Genomic DNA, 25,488 nt, shown 5'->3' on the forward strand with positions numbered 1-25,488 from the left:
GGTCCCCCTGCCGCGGGGGGCCTCGCTGCTCCCTCACAGGAAGGGTCGTGGCTCGGGTTGAGCGGTTCTGGGCGAGGGACAGCCGGTGTGTGACCCCGCAGCGGGGAGCCCCGGGCTCGTGCCGAGGCACCGGGACCCGTCCGCCGGCCCCAGTCACCGGGGTGCCCAGCATTCCCCCTTCCAGGGACGGTGGTGCCTGCGTGGAGGGAGCCCCGCTCTCCTGTAGTCACGCGCCAGACCACGGTGATATCCCGAGCATCACTCACGGGGCTCTTTGGCAGCCCTTTGCCACCGGGGCACGGGGACTCTTTGCCACTGCAGCCCCACTGGGGCTGTGGGCACCCAGGCTGTGGTGAGCCACAGGCGTCAGGAGGCATTTGAAGCTTCTGGGCTGTGCAGAACAGAACCAGCTCCCAGCTGTGAGCCCGTGCGATGATCACTAGCCCCCACCAGAGAGGTGCCGCTGCTCTTTTGCATCACAGGCCTCCCCATGGTGAGAGGTTGAAGCCTGCCCAGAAGGTCACTGTGGGAAACGTTAATGCTTTTATATTTCCTGTCAGTGGAGTAGAGAACATGTCTGGGATCAAGAGAGTGATCGCAGAGAAGGACCCCGACTATGAGGAGATCACCATAACACATCCCAACAAGCGGCACAAAGCAGCCGAACAGTCAGGTAGGAGCTGTGGAATGGGAAATTCTGTGGACGTGCATGCTGTCTGTAAACCGGTCAGGAAAAGGCTGGGATAGGAGTTAGGGGACAAAGGACAGATGTTGAGCAAGGCAGGTAGTGATACCTCTGTGTAGCCAAATGAAGATGTATCATATGTGGAGTCATCCCTACCTGCTATCTGGACCATAAGTAAGGCATGAGGATGCAGCCTTTGGTGCATGATAGGAGATGGAGCACAAGCTCTCCACTGCCCCAGCACTTTGGTTCCTGTTGCTTCCTAAAGTATTTACAGTCCATCTTCCTGTGCTGAGTTGTGCTCCAGCCTGTGCATTTGTTCTGTGGCTGGAGTCTGCTCTGGGAAAGATTGGCAGGCTGTTTACATTTTGGGGGACAGAGGTCACAGTACAGCATGGGGAGGAGAAAAAAAATTCCATGACCCTGCAGGAGGGGTAAAAGAGACCCACGACCCTGCAGTACATGCACTGGCTGTTGGAAGATAACAAATGTTTGCAAGAACTGGCAGATGAGGCAGAAACGAGCTGCTTTGATGAAGTGTAGAAAGAATAATTAGGGAGTAGGAAAGGGCTTTGAAACATGCAGGAGAAGAGGAAGAGGAGCACGACTGAAGGAAAGGTGGATAAAGAAGTGTAGTGGAGTGAGTGGCTGGATAAGTAGGTTTGCATTTGGCAAGCTTGGATGTGCTTGCTTTGGGAACCAGCCTGTTGGCAGAGTGCCTGGGACAGGTTGCAGTCTCTCTGGGCAAATGAGAGTAGAGCTTCTTGCCCTGGGGGCAGGGAGTAGGCTAGTGTATTTTGGCATAGCACAGCTAGTGAGAGAGGATCGTGATGGGAAGAACTGACAAACAGGGAGGTGAGAAAACTGAGGCTGACTGTGGGCTCTGAAGAAGATCCAGGAATAGAGCCGGAGCTGCCAGTTGGAGAGGGACATAGGATGGCTTCGTGGGTGATGTTTTGGAGGATGGTGTACAGCTGGACAAGTCTGAGGAGGCTGAACTCTGGGTTGAATGTGGGCAGGTCCTGTCTGCCACGTGGGGCAGGGGCCCTGCCAGTGGGGGCCCAGTGCAGCTGTGCTGGAGCTGGCCATGTCACCACTCCCAGCTGCCTGCCCTGCCTGGCTGCCAGAAGTCACCACCCTCTGTTCTGGCATGTCCCAGGGACTGCAGGCAGGTTTTTAGTCTGCTTCTGAAACAACTTTGCAGAAGGTCTTGATGATGAGCAGGCAGAGTCTCAGGGCCTTGGAAAACTGTCCTTGCCAAAGTGAACTTTGCATTCAGGAGATTCCTCCAAATTGGCTTCTTTTTTCTTCTCATGGAAGATCTCCAGCTTTCAATACTAGAATTCCTTAAGTACACAAATTTCACTAACATGATCCTAATGAGGGACTGCGGTTGACACTAAGCTGCGAAAAAAATGAATATAAAGTGTTCTTGAAAGCCTCTGTAATATAACCACAAATCCTAAAGTGCTTAAATTGTCATGATGCTGGCGTGGCATGGCATCAGCCTTGGGAAGAGATGCAGTTACCCCTCTCTGAACCATACCTCTCATGCCTTAATCTGTTCAGGTTTATTTTAAGTGTAGCCTTACATGAGAATTTCCTCGTCATGGTGCTCATGGCTGGAGGTAAATTATATCCCTCTGGTTTTTAATTTTGCCTTAGTCATAGAGATTTAACCATAATTGTGTTTTAATGTAGGCTTGAACTACTTCTGGTCCTAAAATAAATATATATATATATACACACACTCACAAACACACACATATATATATGCATATATATGCGTGTGTGTGTATATATGTATGTGGAAAGAAGGAAAATTATTTAGGATACCCTGGTTGCATATAGAGGCATCAGGTGCCTCACTCCTGTTGTAGGTACCTGATCAGACAGTAAAGCTATGTATGCTATCTGGAAGATGCCAGCAAAGCTTTTACTTGCTTTTCTTCCTCCTCTCTATGGGGATATTAGAAATCTCTTCAAACAGATATGTACTTTTTAGGAAGACATACACTTCCTCTGAAGCTCAAGCCAAAGTCTTGGTGCTGTTGCCTCCTATTTCATGTAGAAACAATGTGAGATTTTTCCAGGGAAAACCAGACTCTTTTGCTGATCTGCTTTATAGAGGGGTCACTCTATTTCTGACACAGGCTGGAGCACCTTTTCCAGGCTTTCTTCTAGAAGTGTAATTCCTGCTTTTCCAGGTTCTTATGTAGAATTTGATAAAAACAGAACTTGTTTGAAACCCCTTAATGTAATGGAGGTGGCTTAAATGAAGGTCAATATTAAAGTCTACAGTAGGTGTTGAGCAAAAAGAATAGTTCTTCCTATGTTTACACATGTCCTAGAAAAATATGATAATACACCAGTTCCATTCTTAGCCACTAATTTGCTGTAAGGTATTTGCACAGTTTGAAATCCTAAACTACATACTTTCCACTAAGGTTAGTAAACTCCTTCTGAAAGGCTAAATTTTTTTGACTGCTGTGCTGGAAGAGGATTTTGTAAGAGGTAGACCAGCTTTTGATAATGTAGTTTCCTTTGTGCGTAATAAACAGCTTGTAGGCACTCCAGAGCAGGCTGCACTTCATGCCAGGGCTGAACATATAAATATGAGTTTGTTTTATTCTTGCTGTGTGAGGTGGTGTAAATTTCCTGGATGTGAATCTGGCCAAGGGGAGCAGAAAAATGTCTGTAGTGTTCCAGCTCGCTCCGGCGCTATCGCAGCGGCGACTGCGCTGGGCCAGCACGGTGGAGTTTTACTGTTTACAGCTTTACTGAGGCAGAAGTAAACAAACTGGCCCTGTTCTTCCCATTTTCTGTTATTTGTCATCTCAGACCTAAAAAGGAGAAAATAGCTCTCCACCTAAGCCAGCTTTTAAAGATACATGTGGTTTTTGTTAAGACGTAACTTTTTTTTGCAGGAAAATGATCCGTCCCCCTTATGTGTGTGTGTGCTGGACTTACTATCCCTTCACTTCTCACTCTGTAGTGATTTCTGATCTTTCTGTTTTCAAATAGAGCCTCAAAAATAGGAATGTAAATACTTCCTCCTTCTTTATTTTCCATGCATGGCCTTGTACAGCTCGAGATGTTACTGTGCAGAAGATTGAGACTATTATAAAGGAACAGTTTGCTGTCGAAATGAAGAGTAAAGAACATGAAATTGAAGTTATAGATCAGGTATAAAGGTTTTGTTCTTATAAACACCTAAGATCCTGGTGTTCAGGGCCTGGGGGATTGCTGCAGTGCTTGTCATTACTCTCTTTCCTTTTTGCAGCGCCTGATTGAAGCCAGAAGGATGATGGACAAGCTGCGTGCCTGCATTGTGGCTAACTATTATGCCTCTGCTGGTCTCCTCAAAGCTGGAGAGGTAAAAACTACTTTGGGAATAACAAGACTTCAGGGAATCTTTGCCAAGGAAGGCGTGGAGTTCAGTGGTTTTTCAGCTGGTGTTTGGTGTTGAGATGTGATTTAATGAAACAGTGGAATACAAGCTGCAAATGGGGTGGCAGTGGGAGAGGAGACCTTTGTATCACCTGCTGGGCCTCGGGTGCTTGGCAAAGAGGAGTCTTCAAGAAGCAGTTGAGAAATTGTTCAGCAGCCCCTGGTTCTGGTTTCTGAAATACTCTGCATTTTTTTTCTCATCCTCAGTTTTTCCCTGAGAGCACCTTGTTTCTCAGACACTGCACAGTTTGTCCTTGCAAAGCCCTGAAAAGTGTGGAATATGTTTTCCTATTTCACAGGAGGAGAGTGGCAACAGATGCGTTTGGGGACTTTTCAGGAAAAAAGAAAAATAATAAAGATTTCAAGATTTCTTGAGTCTTGGGCAGTGCTGTGAAACCATCCTCCCTTTGCCCTGGCAGTCAGTCTGTTGATGGGTTGGTGAACAGACTGATGGCAGCAGTAAAGCAGGAGATAAATCAAGGAGATGTCACAGAGTGATTAAAAATTCACAAGATTAAAAAACCTCAAACCCTGTTAGTTAAACCCCAGTTCTGAGCACTCTGCCCTTAATGACTGCTAATTGCAGAGTGTTCATGACTCGTGCAGGCTCCCAAATGACATGTAGTTCATTACTGATGTAGGCATTTTGTTACCGTCTTTTCAATTCAAGTTGATCTGATTTCCAGTGATTTTTGGAAGCTGTAGATAGGTGCTACAAACATGGTTTTCACTCTAGTCCCATAAGAATTTCTCTTCCAAGCACTTGTTCTCAATGCTACTTCTGGTTTTTCTGTTGTGCTTTTCAGAGGACTTGGAGTGAGGTAAAAACAAAAAGGTTCAGCTTGTTTTTCCCTCTCTGAGCTTGAGTTAAGCAACTGGAGTTGGAAAAGGTTGTGGTAGCCTTGGGAGGCTTAGAGATCTCTCTGCCCCCTTTGATTTTTGTGTAGGCAGCTGAAGAATGTGGCCTAAGTTCTAATCTTTGAAAGTGCCTTTATCCATTGTCATCATCTCTCTGCAGGAGCTGTACTGTTCCTTGTTCTTCTTGTTCTGCCATGGAGGTGTTCGCTTTTTTCCCCTGATGATTTTCACACTTTCCAGAAATAATATATTTTGTAATTGTTTTGAGGTATTCACAAAACTTGCTGGTGCCTCCTTGCTTTATTTAGTTTTAGTTTTTATGAGCTTATGGCTAGTCTAGCTGTATCTTTAATTGCATTTTTAATCTTTTTCTAAAAGCCCTGATTTGCACACAGGTTAAATCAGTTTCTCCTTTATTTTGAAATTGTTGCTGATTTTCCATGTTCAGTTTTTTTCATTGTCTGTTTTTAATTGTGGCTCATGTATGTTTGACCAGGCAGTGAAAGATTGTCTTGTTTCTGCTTCTGGTAGAATAGGAGTCTTTGTAGTTTAATTCAGAACTTCTGGGAAGATGATTTGCAGCTTCCTGACCTGTTCTCATAAATATATACAGTTCTCGAACCCAATGCTGCTGAGTTTGAGGCTTGGGATTGCTCATGATTGTGGTTTATTATGTTTCCCCACAACTTATTTGACAAGACGTTGGTCATTTTACTTGACTAGAGGTAAAACAAAAGATGTTCTTGGTGTGGGTTTGGTTTGGGCTTTGGGTTTTTTTGGACAGGATGTGTGTGTGTCCCTGCCCTTGGATATATGGATCTAACTCTCCTAAGCTGGCAGTTGAGATCTGGTAATTGCTTCACTTGTGCACATAATGGACAGTTGGAAAGGAAGTTCTGGAATGATCCTTGAAAGGCCAAGGTGGGACAATGTTTAAAACTCCACTCTTGCTACCACCTCTCAAGGGCAGTTCTGCTGCTCTGTAGTGATGCTGGTGTCTGCCTCCCCCTCAATCATATTGGCAGAATTCTGAGTCAGGGAACTTAATGTGGATTGAAAATAAACCTGCAAAGGAAAACAAACAAAAACAGTAACAAAACAAAAAAAGCAACAAATAAATCCCAGGTCCGTTTCTTGATTTGTTTTCTTTTGTGACATGTCCCATGAATAATTGTTCCAGCCTGGCTGATCCGGGTGGTTTGGGCAGGGAAGAAGAAGCCTCTTTGAGCTGGTACTGCCTGTAAGAGAAGCTGCCAGTGCCACTCTGGTGTGAGTCTGTGGCTGCTGGAACTGGAGGGAGGCTGTCAGTGCTCTGCTGCTGCAGAGGGGTGTTCCTGCCTGACTTGGTTCATCGTGGAACCGAGGTGACAGGGAGGTCTGGTGCTTCGGTCAAGAAGTGGCCAAGGGACACTTGTTTTGAGTTGATGAATGTTTTTCTTCTACTTCTGAAGTAAAAAGCAAATGCAGGAGAAAAAGAAGGGCCTTTGTCATGGTAATGAAAAAACCAGAGATTTAAACACTAGCCTGCCCTGTCCTCCCCTGTGCAGGTTTAGGAGGATCTAAGATTAGCTCTAAGGTGTCCGTTTTGAGGAAAGTTTGCAAGCATGCCTAAGCACATTATTATTTATCCCCTGTTAAGCTTTGGGAGCAGACAGGGTGTAGCTTGCTTCATAGGTGTTGACAAGACTGCCAGTGAGTATCCAAGCTAAAGAGCCTGATGCACTTATCTACCCTGCTTGCCTGCAAGAGCCGGGCAGCTGTGGCCTTCCTGTGTGTGGTGAGACTGGAGGTGTCTGCACAGGAAGAGGAGAGGTTATTTTCAAAGGGACACTCCAGGTAGTTGAGTAGGCTGCAGTTCTTCCTTCCAAAACCAATTTGGGGTACTGTTTCTGTAGAACCATTTTAAGCTTTTCTCTTCTGCAGCATATGCTTTTCCTGCAAGGCAGATGATTAAATATTTGCTTTTTCTTCATTCTTTGACTTTTTCTCTTCTGGCGCAGCTTTGTTTTTATCTGGGCTGCAGGGAAATAGTGACCAAATCTTCCTGACCTCTTCGTTGCAGGGGACCAGGTCATGCGATGCAACAATTCTTAATCACCCTTCAATCAAGAAATTCTTGGAATCTCCCTCTAGATCATCGTCTCCAGCTAACCAGGGCTCAGACACTCCCTCTGCCAACCACTCTGAGAGCGACTCGCTCTCTCAGCACAATGACTTTCTCCTGGACAAAGACAATGGCAACTTGGATGCAGACGAGCGGCTGACAAACAGCCTGGACCAGAGACAGAGCAGAAATGCTGGCCGGGTAAAGTAAAACTCGAGTGGTGATCAAGTTGTTGGAGGTGTGTGCTCTGAGGACTCGGTGCTGGCACCAGGAGCTCTTCATGTTTTCACCCACCTTGCTGAAGATCTGTTTCTTACCCTCTCCAACCACTTGCTCCCACTCCCTCAGCCTGGCTTTGCTGTAAGGCCAACTGAAGTGTCTGTAACGTGGGTACCTCCTCTTGCCTCAGTCCTGCCCAAAGCGAGCTCAGCCGGCTGGGGAGAGCTGTGGGGTCAGCAGAGCTCTGCCACCCTCTTGGTCGTAGCCTCTGGGGAAGAAGGTGCTTCACAGCCTGAGCACAGAGCTTTGCTGTATGGATGCAAGTCAGGTCGGGAGGTAGAGCCTGCAGAGGAGAGCAATGTGTGTCGTTCTCAGCACTGTTTTCAAGAAGTAATGCTGCTGCCTGGCTCTGGGTGCCCATGGGGACTGCATTGTGTAGAATGGTTGATCCACTGGAGGGGTTTGGCCTCCTCAGCAGCCTGTAGTGCAAACAGTAACACTGGAGGATTAGCTCACCCTGGCAGCGTGAGTTTGTAGAGCTTGGGTGCACAGCTTGGGACCAGACAGGACAGAATTGTTTTTTCTCTTGATATTGCTGCTTGCTGTTGTGCATTATCACCATTTGCTTAACTGAACCAGTCTGACCCAAGTAAAAATACATCCTGTCAATGTTCCTTCATACTTTTTGGGGGTTATTTTTGACCTGGATCCAGTCCCTCCCTTTGTGGCTCACTGTGCAGCCACACAAATGCTTCATCTGTTGGCTGCAGGTAGCTCCACTGGGGAGGCTCACTCAGTGTCTGCAGGTGAAATGTGCCTTAGTAGATGAGGTGAAACTCTTCAGTTTCCTTTCAGTTCCTTTAAGTGGTCAGGCCTGCCAGAGGAGTACAGCCAGGAATGGGTGTATCAGTGAAGGTGGTTGCATTCCGTAGCTGAATAAGTTGCACTAATACATGGCAGAAAGAGGAGTGATTCTGCCTCCGTTAAACAGCATGACTCCCTTGATAGCAGGGCTGCAGTTTGCTGGAGCTCTGCCCTGGGTCTGTAGCAGAAGGCAGATGAGCCATATAGAATGTGGACCCACCTACATTGTAAACCACCAGACCAGCAGAACTTGTTTTAGTGCCAGGGGCATAGATGGAGCAGTTGTATTGCTTGGGGGTAGCACATTAGGACATCTTTGACCAGTGCAGAGGAGGCTGAGGGAGTGATGAGGAGCAGGAGCCATCCCAGCCTTCTATGACTCCTTGCTCCACTTTGAGGCATCCCTGACTTAAGAGAGGAGGGGAAATGGTTCCTTAGTGAATCCAGTGCTTCCCACACTCGTCTGGCGAGTGGTCAGTGGAGTGCATCCAGTGGGCTGCTCCATGGTCACTTGAGAATGGTGGTCCTGTTTTTTCCAGACAGGCACTTCATCCAGCAGGGTTGTAGAAAAGCCTCTCAGTCCCATGCAAACAACACTTCCACTTGTGTTGACATAGTGGGTGGTCAGATCATTGTGAGAGTGTTGGCCACTGCTTAATAGCTGGGGTTGTGTTACAGGGTGGTTGGATTTATTGTGCCTCGGTACTGCCATGGATTTGTGGGTTTACCTGGATGGCAGTGACAGTTTATGGCTGCTCTCCCTGTTCAGTTGGAGCTGAATTCCTGTCTCAAACCCAGCCTCGATTCTTCACCGTGAGGCAACACCAGAGTGTCTCAGAGCAGCAGAGACTGGGACTGAGAAAGATTTAGATTTTCAGCCCCACTCATGGGTGATTGAGCTTTGTTCCTGATTAGTGACCACCATGATGCCATTCTAGCTGTGCCCGGTTTTATTTCAGATAGTGCAGGAGCAGTGCTTTTGAAACCCAAGCTGAAGTCGTGGCTCAGCTCCATGGGATGTCGCACCATGTCTGCTCAGTTAAGCCATGCAGTGTGTTCTTGGCTAGGAAGGAAGCATTGTTACATGCCTGACTTGCTTAAATGTGCCTAGAGAGCAATTTAAGTATTTTTAGGGATGATTCCTTGTTGGTCTTTCATTTATGCAGGGTTTTGTTGTTTTTGTTTTTTTTAACAACACTTCACTTTTCTAGCACCAAACAAAATGATGTTTAAGAGGAATGTTTGGGTTTTTGTTTGCCTTTTTTTTCTTCCCCTACCCTCAGGACAGTTTGGGTGTTTCAAGCTCTCAAAAACCAGGACAACGAAATGCCGGACTGTCAAATGATGAAACTTCACGACTTTATGTGAAGAAAACGATTGTGGTTGGCAACGTCTCCAAGTTAGTATCCAGAGCCTGAGGGATGGTCCTTTATTTCAGGATTAAATTGAATAGAAAGTTACATTTAGGAGACAAATGAAATTGCTAGGCTGTCGCAATATGAGCTGTTACCCTTGAATAATCACTGTACCCAAGGCAGCCCTCCTCTGGTCTCAGCATAAGTTTTTTTGTGGAAGGAACAAGTGTTTTCATAGTTATTTTATTTATAAATCTATATGTGTACAGAGGTTTTAAGATCTGTTTCTCTCTCAAGGAAAGTCTTTCAGCCTTTTTTGATCAGGTAGAAGTCAGAAGTTTTCCCCCAAAAATTTGGAAAAGCAAGTTGTCCTAATTCAGTGTCTTGGCTAATTGAATTAGTTGGCTAATTCAGTGTGTCCATAGGTACAGTGTGGGGGTTTCTGAAACAGAAGAAAAACCCCAAGAGAATAATGCACCACCAACCACGATGAGAAAAATTCAGAATAGTCTGAATAAATTAATTCATACATTTTTTATTTATATGTAAAGGAAGAAGACAGGTAAATATATATAACTTTTGATCCTCTAGGAAATGAGTGAAGAAAGGCATTAGTTTTAGGAAACTGGACAATTCCAGGCTTTAACTCTCCCGTCTTTGCTCTACTCAAGTCAGTCTTTTGCATAGACTATATCAGACATTTGCTAATAAAACTTAGAGTCAGAATTGCTTCTTGAAAATCTACCTAGGGCTGGACCCAGAAATAAGTATTGACTGAAGCTGCTTAAAATTTTATAAGAAAAATTGTATTTTTTTGTATTTATGGTAGCTGAGTTGTTGATGTTGTGTTCTGGTGTGGTTTTGCTTCCTGATATCTCAGAATAGGACAGGATAAGGAATTTGACAGTGGTAGAATGTTAAAACTAAGTCTTCTTAATTAAGAGCCAAATGTTTAAACAGGTAAATTTCATATGGCAGTTGTGCATTAAAATAGAGGAAATGTGTTAGAAACTTAGAGTAGATGATGGGACCTGTATCTGTTCCTGGATGAACTGTCAGAGTGAGGACAAATGAGCAGAACTGTACCGGGGGCAAGGTTCCCACAAGCATTTTAACATCCCCGATTTTTTTGCCTAATCTTTCCTGGAGTACTTTTTGCAGTATTTGTCTATTTTATCTTGTGTTTGTTATTTAATTTCTTTGTCAGATACATTCCCCCAGACAAGAGAGAAGAAAATGATCAGTCAACCCATAAATGGATGGTTTACGTCCGAGGCTCTCGGAGGGAACCCAGCATAAATCATTTTGTCAAGAAAGTTTGGTTCTTCCTCCATCCCAGTTACAAACCTAATGACCTGGTAGAAGTGAGGTAATAAGGAATTATTCCAGTCACTATTCCAGTCTTCATGCTTGCCAGGCTTACAGTGCCAAGTTTTTTAAAAAATTAACAACTTCTTTTCCTGGTTTAGTATTCCATGTCTGTGCTTAACTTGGCTTACTCCAAAACAGTAGTAAAAATAAATGAGGTTTTTTTATGTAAATGTGCCAAAAATGTTTGTTGGCTTGTTTTTTTTTTTAAATTTCCTTCTGAGAGAAAGCATCCAGTTGTTGCATTTCATGCTATTCATGTGGGTTGTACCTCATGTGTTACATACGCTGTCTGCTGCTCACGTTAGACTTGGTGCTAAACAAAGTGTTTTCTACCACCCACCTATTCCAGTGTGGAAAAGGAAGAGGAATCTCAAAAAGCTGATTTGCCCATATTTTTAATGCCACAAGTGTGTTTGGGCATGAATATCCCACTCCAAAATATTTCTCCATGGTAGTGAGATCAGTGGCGTTGGCTTCATGCTTTGAGGACTTTGCCATCATGGTGCTGGTGCTACAGAAATGGGGCAGCTTCCCTGTGCTCTGCCAGACCTGTATTCCACACCTGTTTCGCAAGCTGTGACCCTGGTGTGGGGTAGGTTCTCTCTTGACTGCTGCAGGGAAATGCCCTGTCAGTATTTCATCCTTCTTCCTTGGACAAGACTGAGGGAGGATGCCTTCAAAATAGTTGGTGTCTTCCCAAAGAAATTATTCTCCACAGGATGTTCAGCTGCCTCCTGGAGGGAGGAGTGTGGGAAGGACTGCTTAGGTACAGAATGGCAATTTAATGCTGGCAAAATTAAACTACTGAAAGGCAACTCCGGGAAGACTTACCTGAGATAAGAAGTGTTGGTATGGCTCAGTAGTGTTTCTGAGAAGACAACCCTGACAGGACAAAAGCAAATTCCTTTGTAACATATCAAATTGCATTTGATTGCTCTCTTTTTGTGCCTTTCTCAGTTGTAAGTGCTGGTTATCTTCTGTTTTAACCCCATCTGGTTAATTGATTTCTGGTGTCACAGTCCCATTTATCATAGTGAACATTAATGTTCTGGACTAAAAATTGCCTTTAAACCTTTGGCATTTTTTTCTGTTGAAACTACATTTGCATTTACAATAACAAGCTGAAATACAGAGTAACAGTAAATGTTACAAATCCTTCCTTTTCAGCTTGGAGAATGACAGTGATTAACTTTTCCTTGGTGTCTGTATGTTGTTCTCTTGGTGTTGTATGAAACATGTGCCTTTTTGCTACTAGATAGGGAGCAGCAGAAAGTGATTGCAAAATGCTGCATTGGAAGCTCACCTTGCAGTGAGCTGACTGGGGTTTTTTCTAACCAAGTCTTTTTCATTTGGCATAGCACAGCCCTTTTCTTGTCTTCTTTTTAAAAATATGATACTTCTTTCCCACGTGTCTCATCCAACAGTGTTTTACCATTTTCTTTCCTGTCCCCTTGTGTAAAGTTAAACTATGTTTTCAGCTGTCCAAAGCCATAAAATTCTCATTGCTGTGATTAGACCCAAAGATAGCTTAAGTTGTCAGCTAGAAAAACAGTCTTTGGCTTTCTGAAAAGGAGGGAGATGAAAGCTGTACCACTTCTGCATCAAAATGTAATCACCGTTTGTTTCCAGAGAACCTCCATTTCACCTGACCAGGAGAGGCTGGGGAGAATTTCCAGTGAGAGTGCAGATACACTTCAAGGATAGCCAGAACAAAAGGATTGATATCATACACAATTTGAAGGTATTTGAACAAAATACTTGAGAGAAAGGCATTTAAATGAGCTCTTTTGCATAATCTAGAAGAGGCTCTGCTTGTGTATGTGCATTTGCCTCTCTGTGTTATGAGTGTCCTCCTGGTTATTTTCATATGAATAGTTGAGCTGGAGGATCAAAATAGATCCAGGAAAGCCTCTTACCTTGGCTGTATGGAGTTGATGCAGTAGCAGGGAACCCAGCCTTGCAGCAGCTGAAGCTGCTCAGAGAAGCAATGTTTACCTGTTTTTTCTGTACAATTTGAGATTTTCATCATGTTTTCACTGGCTTTAACCTAACGGTGCTTTAGGGCTTTCTTCCTCCTGGTAAAGTGGCTACCATGTCTGTTCTGTTCCTTCAGCACAGGCACGTATCAGCTAATGATGATCTTTGTTGTTAGAGTGGGCAGGGAGGGCTGAGATTCCCTATTCAGCCCATGTTCCCTTTGAAAAGAGCTCCCTTTTCCAACTCATTCACCCCTGTAACACTTGGGATTTATAGTATGCAGCTATTTATAGTCCTGGAAAACTAGGCCATTGCTCGTTTTCCTTTTAATTAATAGTCCCTGGCATGAGTGGACTTAAGTCCTGAGCTGGGTTAGTCTCCTGTTTCTTTGAGCAGCATTAGTTTTATTTGAGCTCTGCCTGCATTAATGAATTTCATGCTAAATAAGGTACCTCATTGCAACCCTAAATATAGACAGTAGAGGAGGTTGAAAATATTCCCCTGCAACTTAGGGACTTTTAATGCAGGTGGTGAGTAAAATGTGTTTGGGGAGATACGACCTGGGGAGAAATTATTAACACTGTGATGGACGGTGAAGGAAGCTCAGCCTACAGAAGAAAAATGAGCCAGTCCATGGCACACAGGAGCTCAAATCAGCAAATCTTTGCTGTTCCCATACTGAGCCTGTGGCTGCCATGAGGGTGTGAGAGTGAGCTGAGCCCTCCTCCGTGGCTGGCACCTCGTGTGCCCCTGCACTCTGGCACATTGTGCTCCTCCCAAACCCAGCTGCTTCTATAGGTGTCTTAACAGATGCCTCTGGGATGTTATGCCTCTTTATCAGCTGATGGCTCGGTGTGAACACTTACTTAATCAAGAACTGTAGTTTAAACATAGCTTTTGTGTTGGTCAGTTGAAAATTCAGAGTTTTTCTCATTATTATTTCCTTATATTGACATCAAGAATAAAAAAATGACACTGACTGAGGACTTCTCTTAGATGGAAATACTCCCTCAGCAATCTCATTTCCTTCAACTTTTTTGCTCCTTTCCACTTTAGTGTGGGCCTTGGGTCATGGTTGAATTTTTTGCAGAAGAGAGGGAAGGCACTTATCAGAGCCCACAGATTTCTGACTTTATGGCCTCAAAATACTGAATACGCTGCTGCTCAACTTAGATAGTTTGAAAATTCTTTCAAACAATTTGTATTGTAAGTTCTAGCTAATATATTGCTTTGCCCTGGCTAATATATTGTATTGTCTTACCCAGCTGGACAGGACCTACACAGGCCTGCAGACACTTGGCGCAGAAACGGTGAGTCAGAGGGTCATGGGATGGATGTTGTGCTTTGATTCCCTTAAAGATGTTTAAAAAGAAAAGATTCATGGGACTAAGCACGGAGTCAAACCCATTTGATTTCACAATTTCTAGAATGTAGATTTTGCTCTCTTGTTGAATGAAAGGATTGTGACACCTTGTCACTATTCATGACAACAGTATTTTTTTCTCCTTCCTGGTTCAGGGGACACCGTTTCCAGCTCTTCCTTCACAAAGAACTTGGCTTGTACTGGAGCTTTAAATTTTATTGCTTTGTGAAGCTTTTGGTGCGAAATGTTCTGATTTGCGTTCTGATGTGGTGCAGAGCTTACACATAAAGAATTTAAGTTCAAGGGATCATCCAAATATTCTGTTGAAATTTTGCTGTATATTAAGTACTTCTAAGTTTCCATATCTGTCAAGATTCAGGACATTAATGGAAAATGAACTCTTAATTAATAACCCATAGTTCACTGTATTTCTGAAATTTTCTTGATATTGTTTTCCCCTTGTTGTACTGTAGTGAATGGAAATTTTTATGGTGAAATCGCATTACTTCAGCTTTTCAGTTTGTGGAGAAAACATTAATGTGAAATGTCTACTGTGATTAAAGAACACTTTTGAAGAGTAGATCATGTGGTGTGTTTCTCAAGGCCTTACCAGAAAAGGCAGGCTTCAGTTTTGTGCCGGTCTCTACAGGGGTATGCAGTCCTTTCTTTAGTGGGTTGCTTGGAGCTGGGCTGCATAATCCTTCCAGTGTTTACAGTTCAGATTTCCCCATGGACTGAGACATGCTATTTTACTGTGGGGATTCAATGTTGCAAGATTTTTGTCGTAGCTCAAGTACTGATGGACCTTTGGGAACTGTCCCTGAAATGAATGGAAATGTTATGTAGAGGTGGGGGAAACAAAGGGAGAGGTTTTTAGGCATTAAAATAAATAGACATCGTTGTTCTTGGTTTTTATATCTTTACCTAGCTACCAAATACTAATGTCCTTTCTCCTATTTTTGGAAGGTAGTGGATGTGGAGCTACACAGGCATTCCCTTGGCGAGGAGTATCTCTTCTCCCAGTCTTCAGAGTCTGACCTTTCTGATGTTCCTACATCTTTATCACTGCCACTGAGTATCCCAGCACCAGTCAAAGCTTCTTCACCAATTAAACAATTGAGGGACTCCAGCCCAGATGCTTCTGTGGACAAAGGTAAAGCAAATGGGTGTAGGTGAAAGGCAAGTTCTTGGAACTTTGGCTCTGCTGGATACCTCCTCTTAATTGCTCTTATGCCTTAAAGGTTGCTGGTGCTACATGCTTGTTGCTCACCCTAGATCATATTTTCCTTAATGTGCTCTGAAATGTAATGCAGAAATTGTTACAGATTATTTGGTTTTGGAGTTTGGTTCGGTTTTGTTCCGGTTTTTTATCTGAAGTTTGTTGAGCAGGCTCTGTTTTGCTAAAATGTAGTGAATAGGGAAGAGCAGATGTAGTTGGAAAAAAGGCGGTTGAATAGCACTTGTAGTTTTGGCTTTGGCAGACTATTTTCAGAGGGGCTTTTAGGTTTCTGAATGTTTTAGGGACTGTGTATACATTTAAGGAATTGGTCTAGTGGTGCGTTCAGTTACATGTTAGTGCTTAACATGAGCTGACTATGAGGGAACAAAAATCCCTAGGTAACTGCAGTCACTGTACTGTTGGGAATAGAGATTGAAAAAGTCGTGTTTGTTTGTCTCAGGGATGATGGCATCTCTGCACGTCGGGGTCTCATTTTCCCCTTCCCCTGTAAGATCAGGAAAGTCAGGGTCCATTGCAGTGGAGCAGCAGTTGAGGCCTTAGGATCACTTGGATTGCCTGGAACAGGCAGTGTTGGCCCCCTGGGCACGCTGCTAGGATTTGTAGTTTGAAGTAGGAAGAGCCGTGCCTCTGTTGGCATTGAGCTTTGCTTTCTGGAACACTCGGTGTCAAGGCTTGCACGACAAACCTTGGTTACCTGGGCTGAGATACTGGGGTGTGTGTTACAGTTTGTTACAGTTTACATTCTTTAGTGTGAGAAACCTGGACACAGCAACGCTGTATTTCAAAATAGTGTCAGGTGCAGCATGGTCTGATGCTTTTCTTGATTTATGCTGACACTCCTGTGTTCAAGGAGTGGCTATATGCTGGTTCTGTGCATGGTTGTGCTTCCTGATAGGCACTGTGATGCCACTGGTGGTGTTCAAGCTCAGCAAGAAGAATGTCTGCTGTATAAATGTGGTCTTTTCTTGGGGCCAGAAAAGGACAAACTCAACCAAATTTTAAACACACAGGTTTTTTATTCAAACAGGAAGATTTGTAGCATCTTTAGCTGAGCAGTGCTACAGCCAACAGGAAGGAAGTAAACCTACCTTCTTTTTACACTGGCAGGCAGTGGCTTCTCTCAGCAGCTCCAGGTTAATTGATCTCCTTCTACACCAAATAAAGTGGATTCCATAGCCCAGCTCAAAAGGCAGTCTCTGGACTCCTTGACCTCTTACTCCAGAAAATGCACTGCGAGATTCTCTGCAAAGGAGACCCAGCCTTAGTCCTGTGGAGCCCTAACCAAGGACACTTGGGACTAGCAGCAGCTTTTGTTCAGTGGAAGGTCATTCCAAGAAAGTGTGTAAGAGGTGGCTGATCACCTGCCGCAGCTGAACAGGGTGTGCATGTTACCATTTTATTCTTCTTGTCCAGCAGATCCAAGAGGCCTGTGCAGGAGCAATCCCCTACCTCACTTCTCCCTGTTCAACGCCTCCCACCAGTTGCTTTTCCTTCCTTCCTTCCTTCCTTCCTTCCTTCAAGAGCGTGTTTGTCGTACCTGAGTTATGCTTGTGTAGAGAAGCACAGTAAGGAATTAGATGTATCAGCCTAAGAACTATTTCTGTTCTTTTCCCTGTTTTAATCAGGATTCTCTGGGAATGCTGAAACCGAAAGACATGCCGCATTTTATTCCCTGCCATCCTCGATAGAACGGACTCCCACCAAATTAGCCACACAGAAAGTTGCCTTTGGCTCTCATGGAAATTCAGCCTTTCAACCCATTGCAGCTAGCTGTAAAATAGTGCCTCAAGGTCAGAGTCCAAGCCCTGCAGAGTCACCAGGAAAGTCCTTCCAGCCTATCACCATGAGTTGCAAGATTGTATCAGGTGAATGTTAGTTTACTTACCCCAGTGCCTCCCCCCCGGAAAATAAGAGAGTGAACCAGTTGGACTTGTTTTGTGTCCTTCCCTTGATTTTCTTCCAGTCTTTGGACATCAGACAATAGGAAACTCTAGAATAAGGAGCTAAGCACGCTTCTTAATGTTCAATGAAAAACAAATACAAGTGTGAAATGGTTCACAACAGATCAAAAGCAGGATGAGAGCTGTTCTTGAATGCTCTTAAGTATGAAATAGATAGTCTTGAAATGGACTGCTACCCACAGAAAGGCCCAGGCAAAAACACATCTTACTTGTGGAATATTTTTATGTGGGAAGAAGCCATTCTTCTCCTTCCTGCTTTCATGCAGCTGGGATGGATCAAGAATAATTTTTTTCTTGACTACTGGGCAAATAATTAGTTTTAACCTTGTAGACTCAAATAGACCCTCTTGTGCTTGTCATATTGCATCAGATGGAGCAGCTTTGCTCTTTGTCTTCGAAAGTCCACCTTGTGTTGGATTAAATTGCCAGCTGGCTGTGGTGAGCAATGTTACAGCTTCTGAACCAAACCATGGCCAAGGTGCTGCTTTGTTCATTTCACTTGTGGTCCCTTCCCTGCCTGGGTGTGCTGCCAATCACTGGATGATGTTTTACATCAGAAAGTGTTAGTGTACAGCTCACTGTGGCACATGCTGAGAAGCTGCAAGGTGACCTGTTGCAGCTCTTCATTTTCTGATGTTCAGGGTAGAGAAGGTGAAGCACCAGCTCTCAGTATGTGTGATTTCTGGTGATCTGCTCCCAGGTAATTTTCTTAAAGTGTGTCTGGTATGTTGTTTTGGTTTGGCTGTGTTGTTGTTTTTGTTTGGGTTTTTTTTTTTTTTAATTAAATTTCAGTATTGTTCCTTGACATCTTAGAATTGTACTCAGGTTGATTTACACTTTAACCTATGCCAAGTACTTCATTCTTTCATTATAAGCTCTTCTCTTGATCTTTTCCCAAAGCTTCCTAGAAAGCAGGCATTACAGGGGCCATCCTATCTTTCCTAAACTCCTTGGACTATTCTTTGTTGATCCTTGCTATTTAAATGTTTCCCTGCTAAATATTTTTCCAAGTTTCTGCTGTCTGCTGAGAAGGGCTACCCCTTTCAGATTTCAAAGCAGTTTATAAGACATGGGGATTTTATTTGATGAGCATTTATGTTCTGTTTTAATTATCAGTAACTGCCAAGAAAGTAGATTAACAGGCAGGTGAAGCTTGGTGTTTGCTGCTCTTTTCTCTGATCACTTCCTTGCCTGTCCTTTTCTCTGAATTTCTTGTTTACCTCTTCATGCAGCTTTTTTCTTCTCTAGTTTCTCTCTCTCCTGGCCATGTTACCCAGAAGTTGCACATTTTACAGATTGATTTCAAGGGTTTCTGCTGTAGTGAGAGCAGTGAAGGGACCAGAGCAGGGAAGGGGCCCAGGTGTTCCTGCTGCCCGAGGCTGTTCCACATAGCCTTTTTAGGGGCACTCCTTGGTTCCCACTCTGAGTGCCTGTACCATGGGCTGCACAAGGGCAAGAGAGCTCAGCTCTCTTTCTTCATCTCCTTGGGTGCACTGGTCTTAGCAGTGAGAATGATGGAGGTAATATCCCTCAGGATTCGGGGATGGACCAAATGGCTTCTCAAGTTACCTTTGAGCCCTGCTTGTCCTGGTAGGCAGAGCATGTCCAGGGTAGGTAGGAGCTGTAGTGCTTTATATGCCTTTTCCTTTCCTTCTGTCTCTTCTTTCCTTCTCCAAGTCCTGTGACCTCACTCAGGCTGGGAAATGCATCCTCAAAAAATGTTCCTTCTCTAAGCCATTTTCAAAAGTACTACTATTGCCATGTTTTTATGTTCTGACAACATTTACAAGCTAGAAGCATTGGACTTTTTCTCTTAAGGTTCTCCAATATCGACCCCTAGTCCGTCTCCGCTACCTCGTACCCCAACGTCCACTCCGGTGCACATGAAGCAAGGCTCTGCTAGCTCAGTCATTAATAACCCGTATATTATTGTGGACAAGCCTGGACAGACGGTTGGAGCTGCAGCCACAAGCACAGGTGTGTAGTGTGACCACAGAAGGCAGTGGCTTAGTCTTACCCATTCAAGTTTGTTCTCCCTTTAAAATGATCAGTATAACAGCAGCATTTCAGCTTGTGAAGATGGAAAAGCACTCAGCAGAGAAAGAGGAAGGTGTTGGTTTGCACAGCTGGCCTGCGTGCGTGGCTGAGGGTGTCTCGGACTTGAGCACAGCTTCCTTTAGGAAGCAGCATAGTGTGAAGCCAAACTGAATTCACAGATACCTCTTCAAAGAGAGCCTGTTCTTTTCAGGTGAAAAGGTAAGGGGAGAAAGTGATGTAGATCATGTTGCACAGATTTAGGCAGAAACAGTGCACAGGTGGTTGGGTGACAATGGTCGCATGGATGTGGCAAAGAGCATGGAGAGGTCGCAGTGACTGGCAGATCAGTCTTGGGGTCCCAGTGTGGGGCACAGTAGATGTGTTGAACTGCAGAGACCCTGGTTACCAGGAGAACAGCCATGCTGGTTTTTGGTACTGCTCTCAGCTTCTACCTGGTCCAATTCCAGCTGGTTTGGATTCCTCTTAACTGGATTCCCTCAGTGGTGACAAAAGCCTGGGGTCATAGGGAGGGCTGAACTGCAGGACACAGGTGATGGCTAGAGGAGTCAGTCAGTAATCTTTGTGTTGGGGCTGGAGGAAAGGTCCCTCAGAAGTCATTTATTTGTTGTGATATATGGCCAAGAACTGCTGTCTATTTTAAAACAGACTTGTTTGTGTATGTCTGTGCTTCACAGCATCTCAGCAGGGACGCCCAGGGCCAAGTGAGGAGTGCAGCATCCATGGAACACAAACCGTTTGTTGGGCATGGCTGGAAAGCACAAAAATTACTTTTACTAATGCTTGCTCCCTTTATCTGAGGGATCACAGCTGTCATGTTCATTTTAACTTCATCACAGAGGGAATTGGTATGGTAATTGGTAGGAACTGTGTAGCTGTATCTGAATTTTTTAAAGTATGTTTTGGGGCTTTCTTGGCAACACTGATGCTGTTTCACCAAGAGGGTTTGATTACCTGGGGGTTTTTGATTGATTGGGCGATTTCTGCCTCTTACTTTCTATTTCTTCTTTACCTCCAGCCTGACTGTCTACTCTGTCTAAGTGGTTTATCATGGTTTGGGTGACATTTGGGCTCTTCTAATAGAGGTTTGTACATGGAGGATAGGATGTGTAGATGCACCAGGTCTTTTGGACATACAAATGTTAGTGCAGTTATTGTTACAGCTGCAGTTTCCCACCACAGTTGAGATGTAAGTACAGAGCAGCCTGGCAGAGACTGCCTGCTGCCTCTCCCTCCCTGCACTCCTGTGCCTCCCCTGTATCCTGCACAAGTCAGATCAGATCAGTGGCAGAGCAGAAAACTGATACCTCCCCTCCCCAAACAGCTTTGTTGTGAGAGAGCCTCATCACCAGACCCTGCGTGAGTGACCAAGAGGGTCTGTGGAACTGACTTTGGCAACAGCAGCCAGGCTGGATTGAGCATAATGCGTATTACAGAAAAAGTCACTGGGGCACTTTTTGATAAGGCTGCAGATTGTATTTGAGAAAAGGGGTGAGATCATCATACTCTGTGAAAGCCAGCCTTCCCAAGCCTTCATTCTCAGAAATGGCTGCTCATTTACTTCTAAACTTAAGTTTAGAACAACTGTAGGAGAGACTGGTTTTTTGCTTTCATGTGTGTAATCCATGGCTTTGGTGTCTCTTGAACAAACAAAACTGACAAACCAGCCCAACAACAGCAGTAACAAGACTGCTGAGGAGCAGTCTTGTGTACACACTGATAATGCAGGGTAAGTTTACCACTGGACCCCCGTCCATCTTGGGGGCCAGGGGAGTGCTGTGGCACATGTCAATCTGTTAATTTTGCAAGAGCATCTGCCACAGAGGACCCTATGCCTTCGTTACTTGTTTCTGTTTCTTCCTTTACCCTCCTCACTCTGTCCCTTGCTCTTGTTACTCCTCACTTTGTCTCCCTCCTTTTCTGGCCTTCCTTTTCCTTCCCTCTCCAAGCCTTCCTCCATGCCAGTGTCCAAGGCTAGTATGGGTTCAGAGGGCTTCTGGGAGGACTTTGCATCTACAGCACAAGTTCTGTCCTAATTTCACATATTTGCACACGTTGCTGATATCCTCAGCCACCCAGGAAGTTTCCTGACCATTTGCTTGCTGCACACAGAGCAGTGAGTGGAGAGTACCTTCTCTGGGCCATGATCTCTGCAGGTGGAAATTCGGTGGTGGACATGAAATGCCTTGTTCCCTGTTAGAAGAGGTTTCATGTGTGCAGTGGCCCCGCTCCCAGCCCTCACCCAGCATCTACTTTATTTCCTGCTGCGCAGGGAGCCCGACCAGCAAACTGAGCAGTGTCTGTCAGGCCTCTCACGGGACTGGATCTCCTGTGTCAAAGACCCATGGGAGCAGTTTTGTCACCTCAGCTGTCAAGGTAATGTTCTCATTAAGTGTGTACTTCCCACTTAAAGTTCAGCTTCCTATTAAATGGGACTTTTTTGTATTAAAAATTCCGCACTTCAGGCAAATTCCTTAGATTGTCATTTCATGTGAAGGTTTACTGTGTCTAACAGATGGAGCCATAGGAGAACATGGTGGTTATACAAGATGATAGTGTCACTTCATGCAGCTCTAATTAGGCTTGCCTACATATCTGTTAAAGGCACTGCTCTTTTACTTTTCTGCAAGGAAATCCATGGAGGGCACAGCTCCCAAAATGCTGTATCTTTCAAAAAAGCTCTTCTGTAGCTGACTTTGATCTTCTTCACTTTGCTAGTGACAGATTATGATTAAACCAGAGGTGCCTACTTCAAAACCTTCACTCTATTCATTATTTTTGTACAGCAGCTGTTCCTAGCAGCCTGAAAATAACTCATGTAGTGGTTTTACAACTGCCTGCATTTAGAAAAATGTTTGCGTAAACAGTGGAGTAACATTTGGATGTGTAAACAAACAGCAGTAAATACAGTTCATGCTTCTGATCTGCAAAGCCCAAAAGGTACAGAGCTGAACTGTCTCGCATAAAATCTCTCCCACATCTTGTGCTAGGAATGATATTTCTGGCAGGGAAGTGGCGTCAGCGAGGCTCTGAAAGCAGCTGGTGGGTGTGCTGCTGGAAACAGGAGCGTCTCCAAGCCACAGTATTAATGCAGGATATGGTGGGGGAAGGCTTGCCAGTCAGCCTGCAGAGAGCAAATCACTTCACATTTGGAACTGAGATGCTGCCTGTGTCTGCTGGGGAAAAAGTGTTGCAGATTGTTGTCTGAAGCAGTTCGTTTGGAGTAGCATTTTAAGTATCAAGTGTGCAGCTAGCTAGTCAGATTTTAAAAACCTGTGTGCTCAGATGGATTTCACTTAACTGTGTTGAAAATAATTCATTATTCTTTATTTTTCACTGATTTGGGACAGTTTTTACTGAAAAGTTTTCAATGAGTCAGAGTAGGCCCATATCATTAGTAACAGTTGAATTCTGTATTTCCAGGGCAAAGGTAAAAACTGAAGATATTTTTAAAAACCCATTTAAAAAAATCATACTTCTGTAAACAGAAATGTCATTTGATTTGTGTCTTCTGGTTGGTGGAAAAGCTGTAATTTTATGTTTTTTTTAAAGAGAAGAGTGTATCTGATAGTTCAGTGGGATATTACAGGTTGGTGAGTTATGCAACTCACCACTTTTCATCTCTTCACTGTGTGCTAGTTTTCTTTATTTTTTTTAGCGACTTCAGGCTGTGTTTCTCCAGCCAGTCTCAAATGCAGCTGCTGTTGGGAGGACAGGTTATGCCTCCAGCCTCGTCTTCACACCTCCCATTGGCTACCAGTTGTGCAGCTATGTGGTGAACCAGAGCAGACAGCCAACCTGCTTGAAAACTAATGTTTTTCCAGCCGTGTGTGTCAGTACAAGGAAGATGTCAGGAGTTGCAGGGCCTGATTTCTGGTCGTGATCCAACCCAAGGATGGGCCAAGTGATTGTAAAACCGTGGCTTTGGGGTTCACATTGATTGTAAAAGAGAGCAATTATATTGTAACAAACTGCCTCAAATGCACTTGACTTCTCTGCTGGCCTCAGACCCAAAAGTGCCAGGTGCATGATTTTGCAGGTGTGGAAATGTCTTTTACTCCATTTAGTTACATAGCTTTGTTTGTTTGGTGAGTTCTGTCTGGAAGGATTGTGTGTCACTGCATCACTCCAGGTAGAGGAGAGCATAGATTCCTCTGAGAGAAGAATGTTCCCCTCCATAACTTGTTTCTTCTCACGCTGTCTTCTCTCTCTGAGATTGTGTATAGAATCACAAAATGGCTGAGGTTGGCAGAGACCTCTGGAGATAACCACTCCACCTCAAACCAGGGTCAAATAGAGTAGGTTCCTTGGGAATGTGTCCATTTGGGTTTTGAGTATCTTCAAGGCTGAAGAGTCCACAGCCTCTCTGGGCAACCTGTTACTCTGTTTGATCACCATCAATAACAACAAAGTTTTCCTTATAATTTCCTGTATTTCAATCTGTACCCATTGACTCTGTCCTTGCAGGGGATACTATTGAGTGGTGTCTGGCTTGACCTTCATTATACCTTCCTAGCAGGTATTTGTATGCATTGATAAGATGCCCCCTCAGCCTATTTGAACTTTAAGTGAAATACTTTTATATAAAAAATTGATTAGAGAACATGAGTCGGTATTTTTGCCTGTGTATGACTTGGTAAGAAACAGTTACTGCTGTTGGAGATGTAACTTTCCAAATAAAATTTGCTTTGTGGATTATATTAAGAAAGTCAGGCTCCTTGTACTCCAGTGTCAACTGATTTTTGGAATTGTCTTATTTGCCCAGGTAATTTGGCCTGCCCAGATGGTCCGTGCTGCCCTTTATTAGCAGTCACTTGTTTTCTTTCTTTTATTGGACATTTCACTGATTTTTGCACCATGTCTTCTTGTTTGCAGCAGGAGGATTCTCTTTTTGCCACCATGCCACCCCTTTGTCCCATTGGGAGTCATTCCAAGGTGCAAAGCCCCAAATCGGTCACTGGAGGACTTGGAGCTTTTACAAAGGTATTCCTCCTGACTTTTGTGCTGGGACAGGCAGCCTGGTAGTGTCATTTCATGCTGACTTGTGCCACAACCCATGGAACTCCAGTGCCTGTAAAACTCTTACTGGAACCAATGTATCTTGCTGCTAAGGGCTCTGTAGCATCTCTCAAAAATGTGTCTTGTTTTCTTTCCCTGTGGCTCTGCTGTACCTTTCCTTTTATCACCTCTTCCATCCTTTCTGGGGTTCTTTTTGAATCACTGTTATGTTCAGGCTGATATTTTGAAAGCTATTTTTAATGGGATGTACTAGAAGTAAAACTGCAGTAGAAGCAAACATCTTTCAGGAGCTTCTTTAAATATTATAACAGTGATTTGTGAATCTCAGATGTTGCTTCTTCTGACTATGTTTCCTTAAATATTATCACATGGAATTTAAAATTGTTGCTGGCAATGTTAGGTGATCCAAGTAAAAGGTGGAAGAAAGCTTCCTACCAGTTACAGTACCTACAACAATCTAACATGAAAAGCCCCCCAAAACAGGCTTTTTTGTGTCACTGCCCTTAGGGATTAGATGTAGGGCTGTCCCAGGGGAAACATAAAACATTTACACAAGAGACTTGTGTATACGTCAGCTATAATCATTTGCAGTGTCTATAGCTATTGGTTGTAATGTTGCAGGATAGAAATAAAAAACAGGTTCAGAACATGAATTTGAAACTTTTAAAGTGTCGTGGCTCCATGCTGAGATGCAGGGTCTGAAGAAGTCAGCTCTGCCCAAGTCCCTTGTTGGGATGACTGGTACCTGTAACACTACCAGCAATTGCTGTGACTCTGTGCCTGCCCTCCCCTGCAGACAGGCTGCTCCACAAGTGATTTTCCGTGGTTTAAGGGGTTTGCTTTTCTTACAACTGTTTCCTCCTCTTGCCAAGGTGATAATCAAGCAGGAGCCCGGGGAGCTGCCGGAGCAGGCGGCGGTGCCGGCGGCAGGCACCGCGGGGGCGGCCCCTGCGGCGGCGAGACGCAC

General features: G+C 44.3%; 1 protein-coding gene across 7 annotated transcripts in view; it reads left to right on the forward strand.

Annotated features, from left to right (window-relative positions):
* Nucleotides 1–256: 256 nt before the first annotated feature.
* Nucleotides 257–25,488, forward strand: part of YEATS2 (YEATS domain containing 2) — a 48,338-nt gene continuing 23,106 nt past the window's right edge. The window contains exons 1-14 of one of the 7 annotated variants that reach the window (XM_017728796.1): nt 257–673; nt 3,774–3,871; nt 3,969–4,061; nt 7,056–7,298; nt 9,464–9,579; nt 10,743–10,904; nt 12,536–12,647; nt 14,149–14,193; nt 15,213–15,399; nt 17,112–17,351; nt 19,266–19,424; nt 21,775–21,878; nt 24,381–24,485; nt 25,394–25,451. In XM_017728796.1, the coding sequence (XP_017584285.1) occupies nt 433–673; nt 3,774–3,871; nt 3,969–4,061; nt 7,056–7,298; nt 9,464–9,579; nt 10,743–10,904; nt 12,536–12,647; nt 14,149–14,193; nt 15,213–15,399; nt 17,112–17,351; nt 19,266–19,424; nt 21,775–21,878; nt 24,381–24,485; nt 25,394–25,451 (1,963 nt within the window). In that variant the 5' untranslated portion in view covers nt 257–432. Of the gene's footprint in view, nt 674–3,773; nt 3,872–3,968; nt 4,062–7,055; nt 7,299–9,463; nt 9,580–10,742; nt 10,905–12,535; nt 12,648–14,148; nt 14,194–15,212; nt 15,400–17,111; nt 17,352–19,265; nt 19,425–21,774; nt 21,879–24,377; nt 24,486–25,393; nt 25,452–25,488 lie in introns of those variants that run through there. The other 6 variants (XM_017728798.1, XM_017728795.1, XM_017728794.1 and 3 more) reach the window with 6 other exon arrangements.

This window comes from Corvus brachyrhynchos, unplaced genomic scaffold, assembly GCF_000691975.1.
Source record: "Corvus brachyrhynchos isolate BGI_N302 unplaced genomic scaffold, ASM69197v1 scaffold223, whole genome shotgun sequence".
NCBI lineage: Eukaryota > Metazoa > Chordata > Aves > Passeriformes > Corvidae > Corvus > Corvus brachyrhynchos.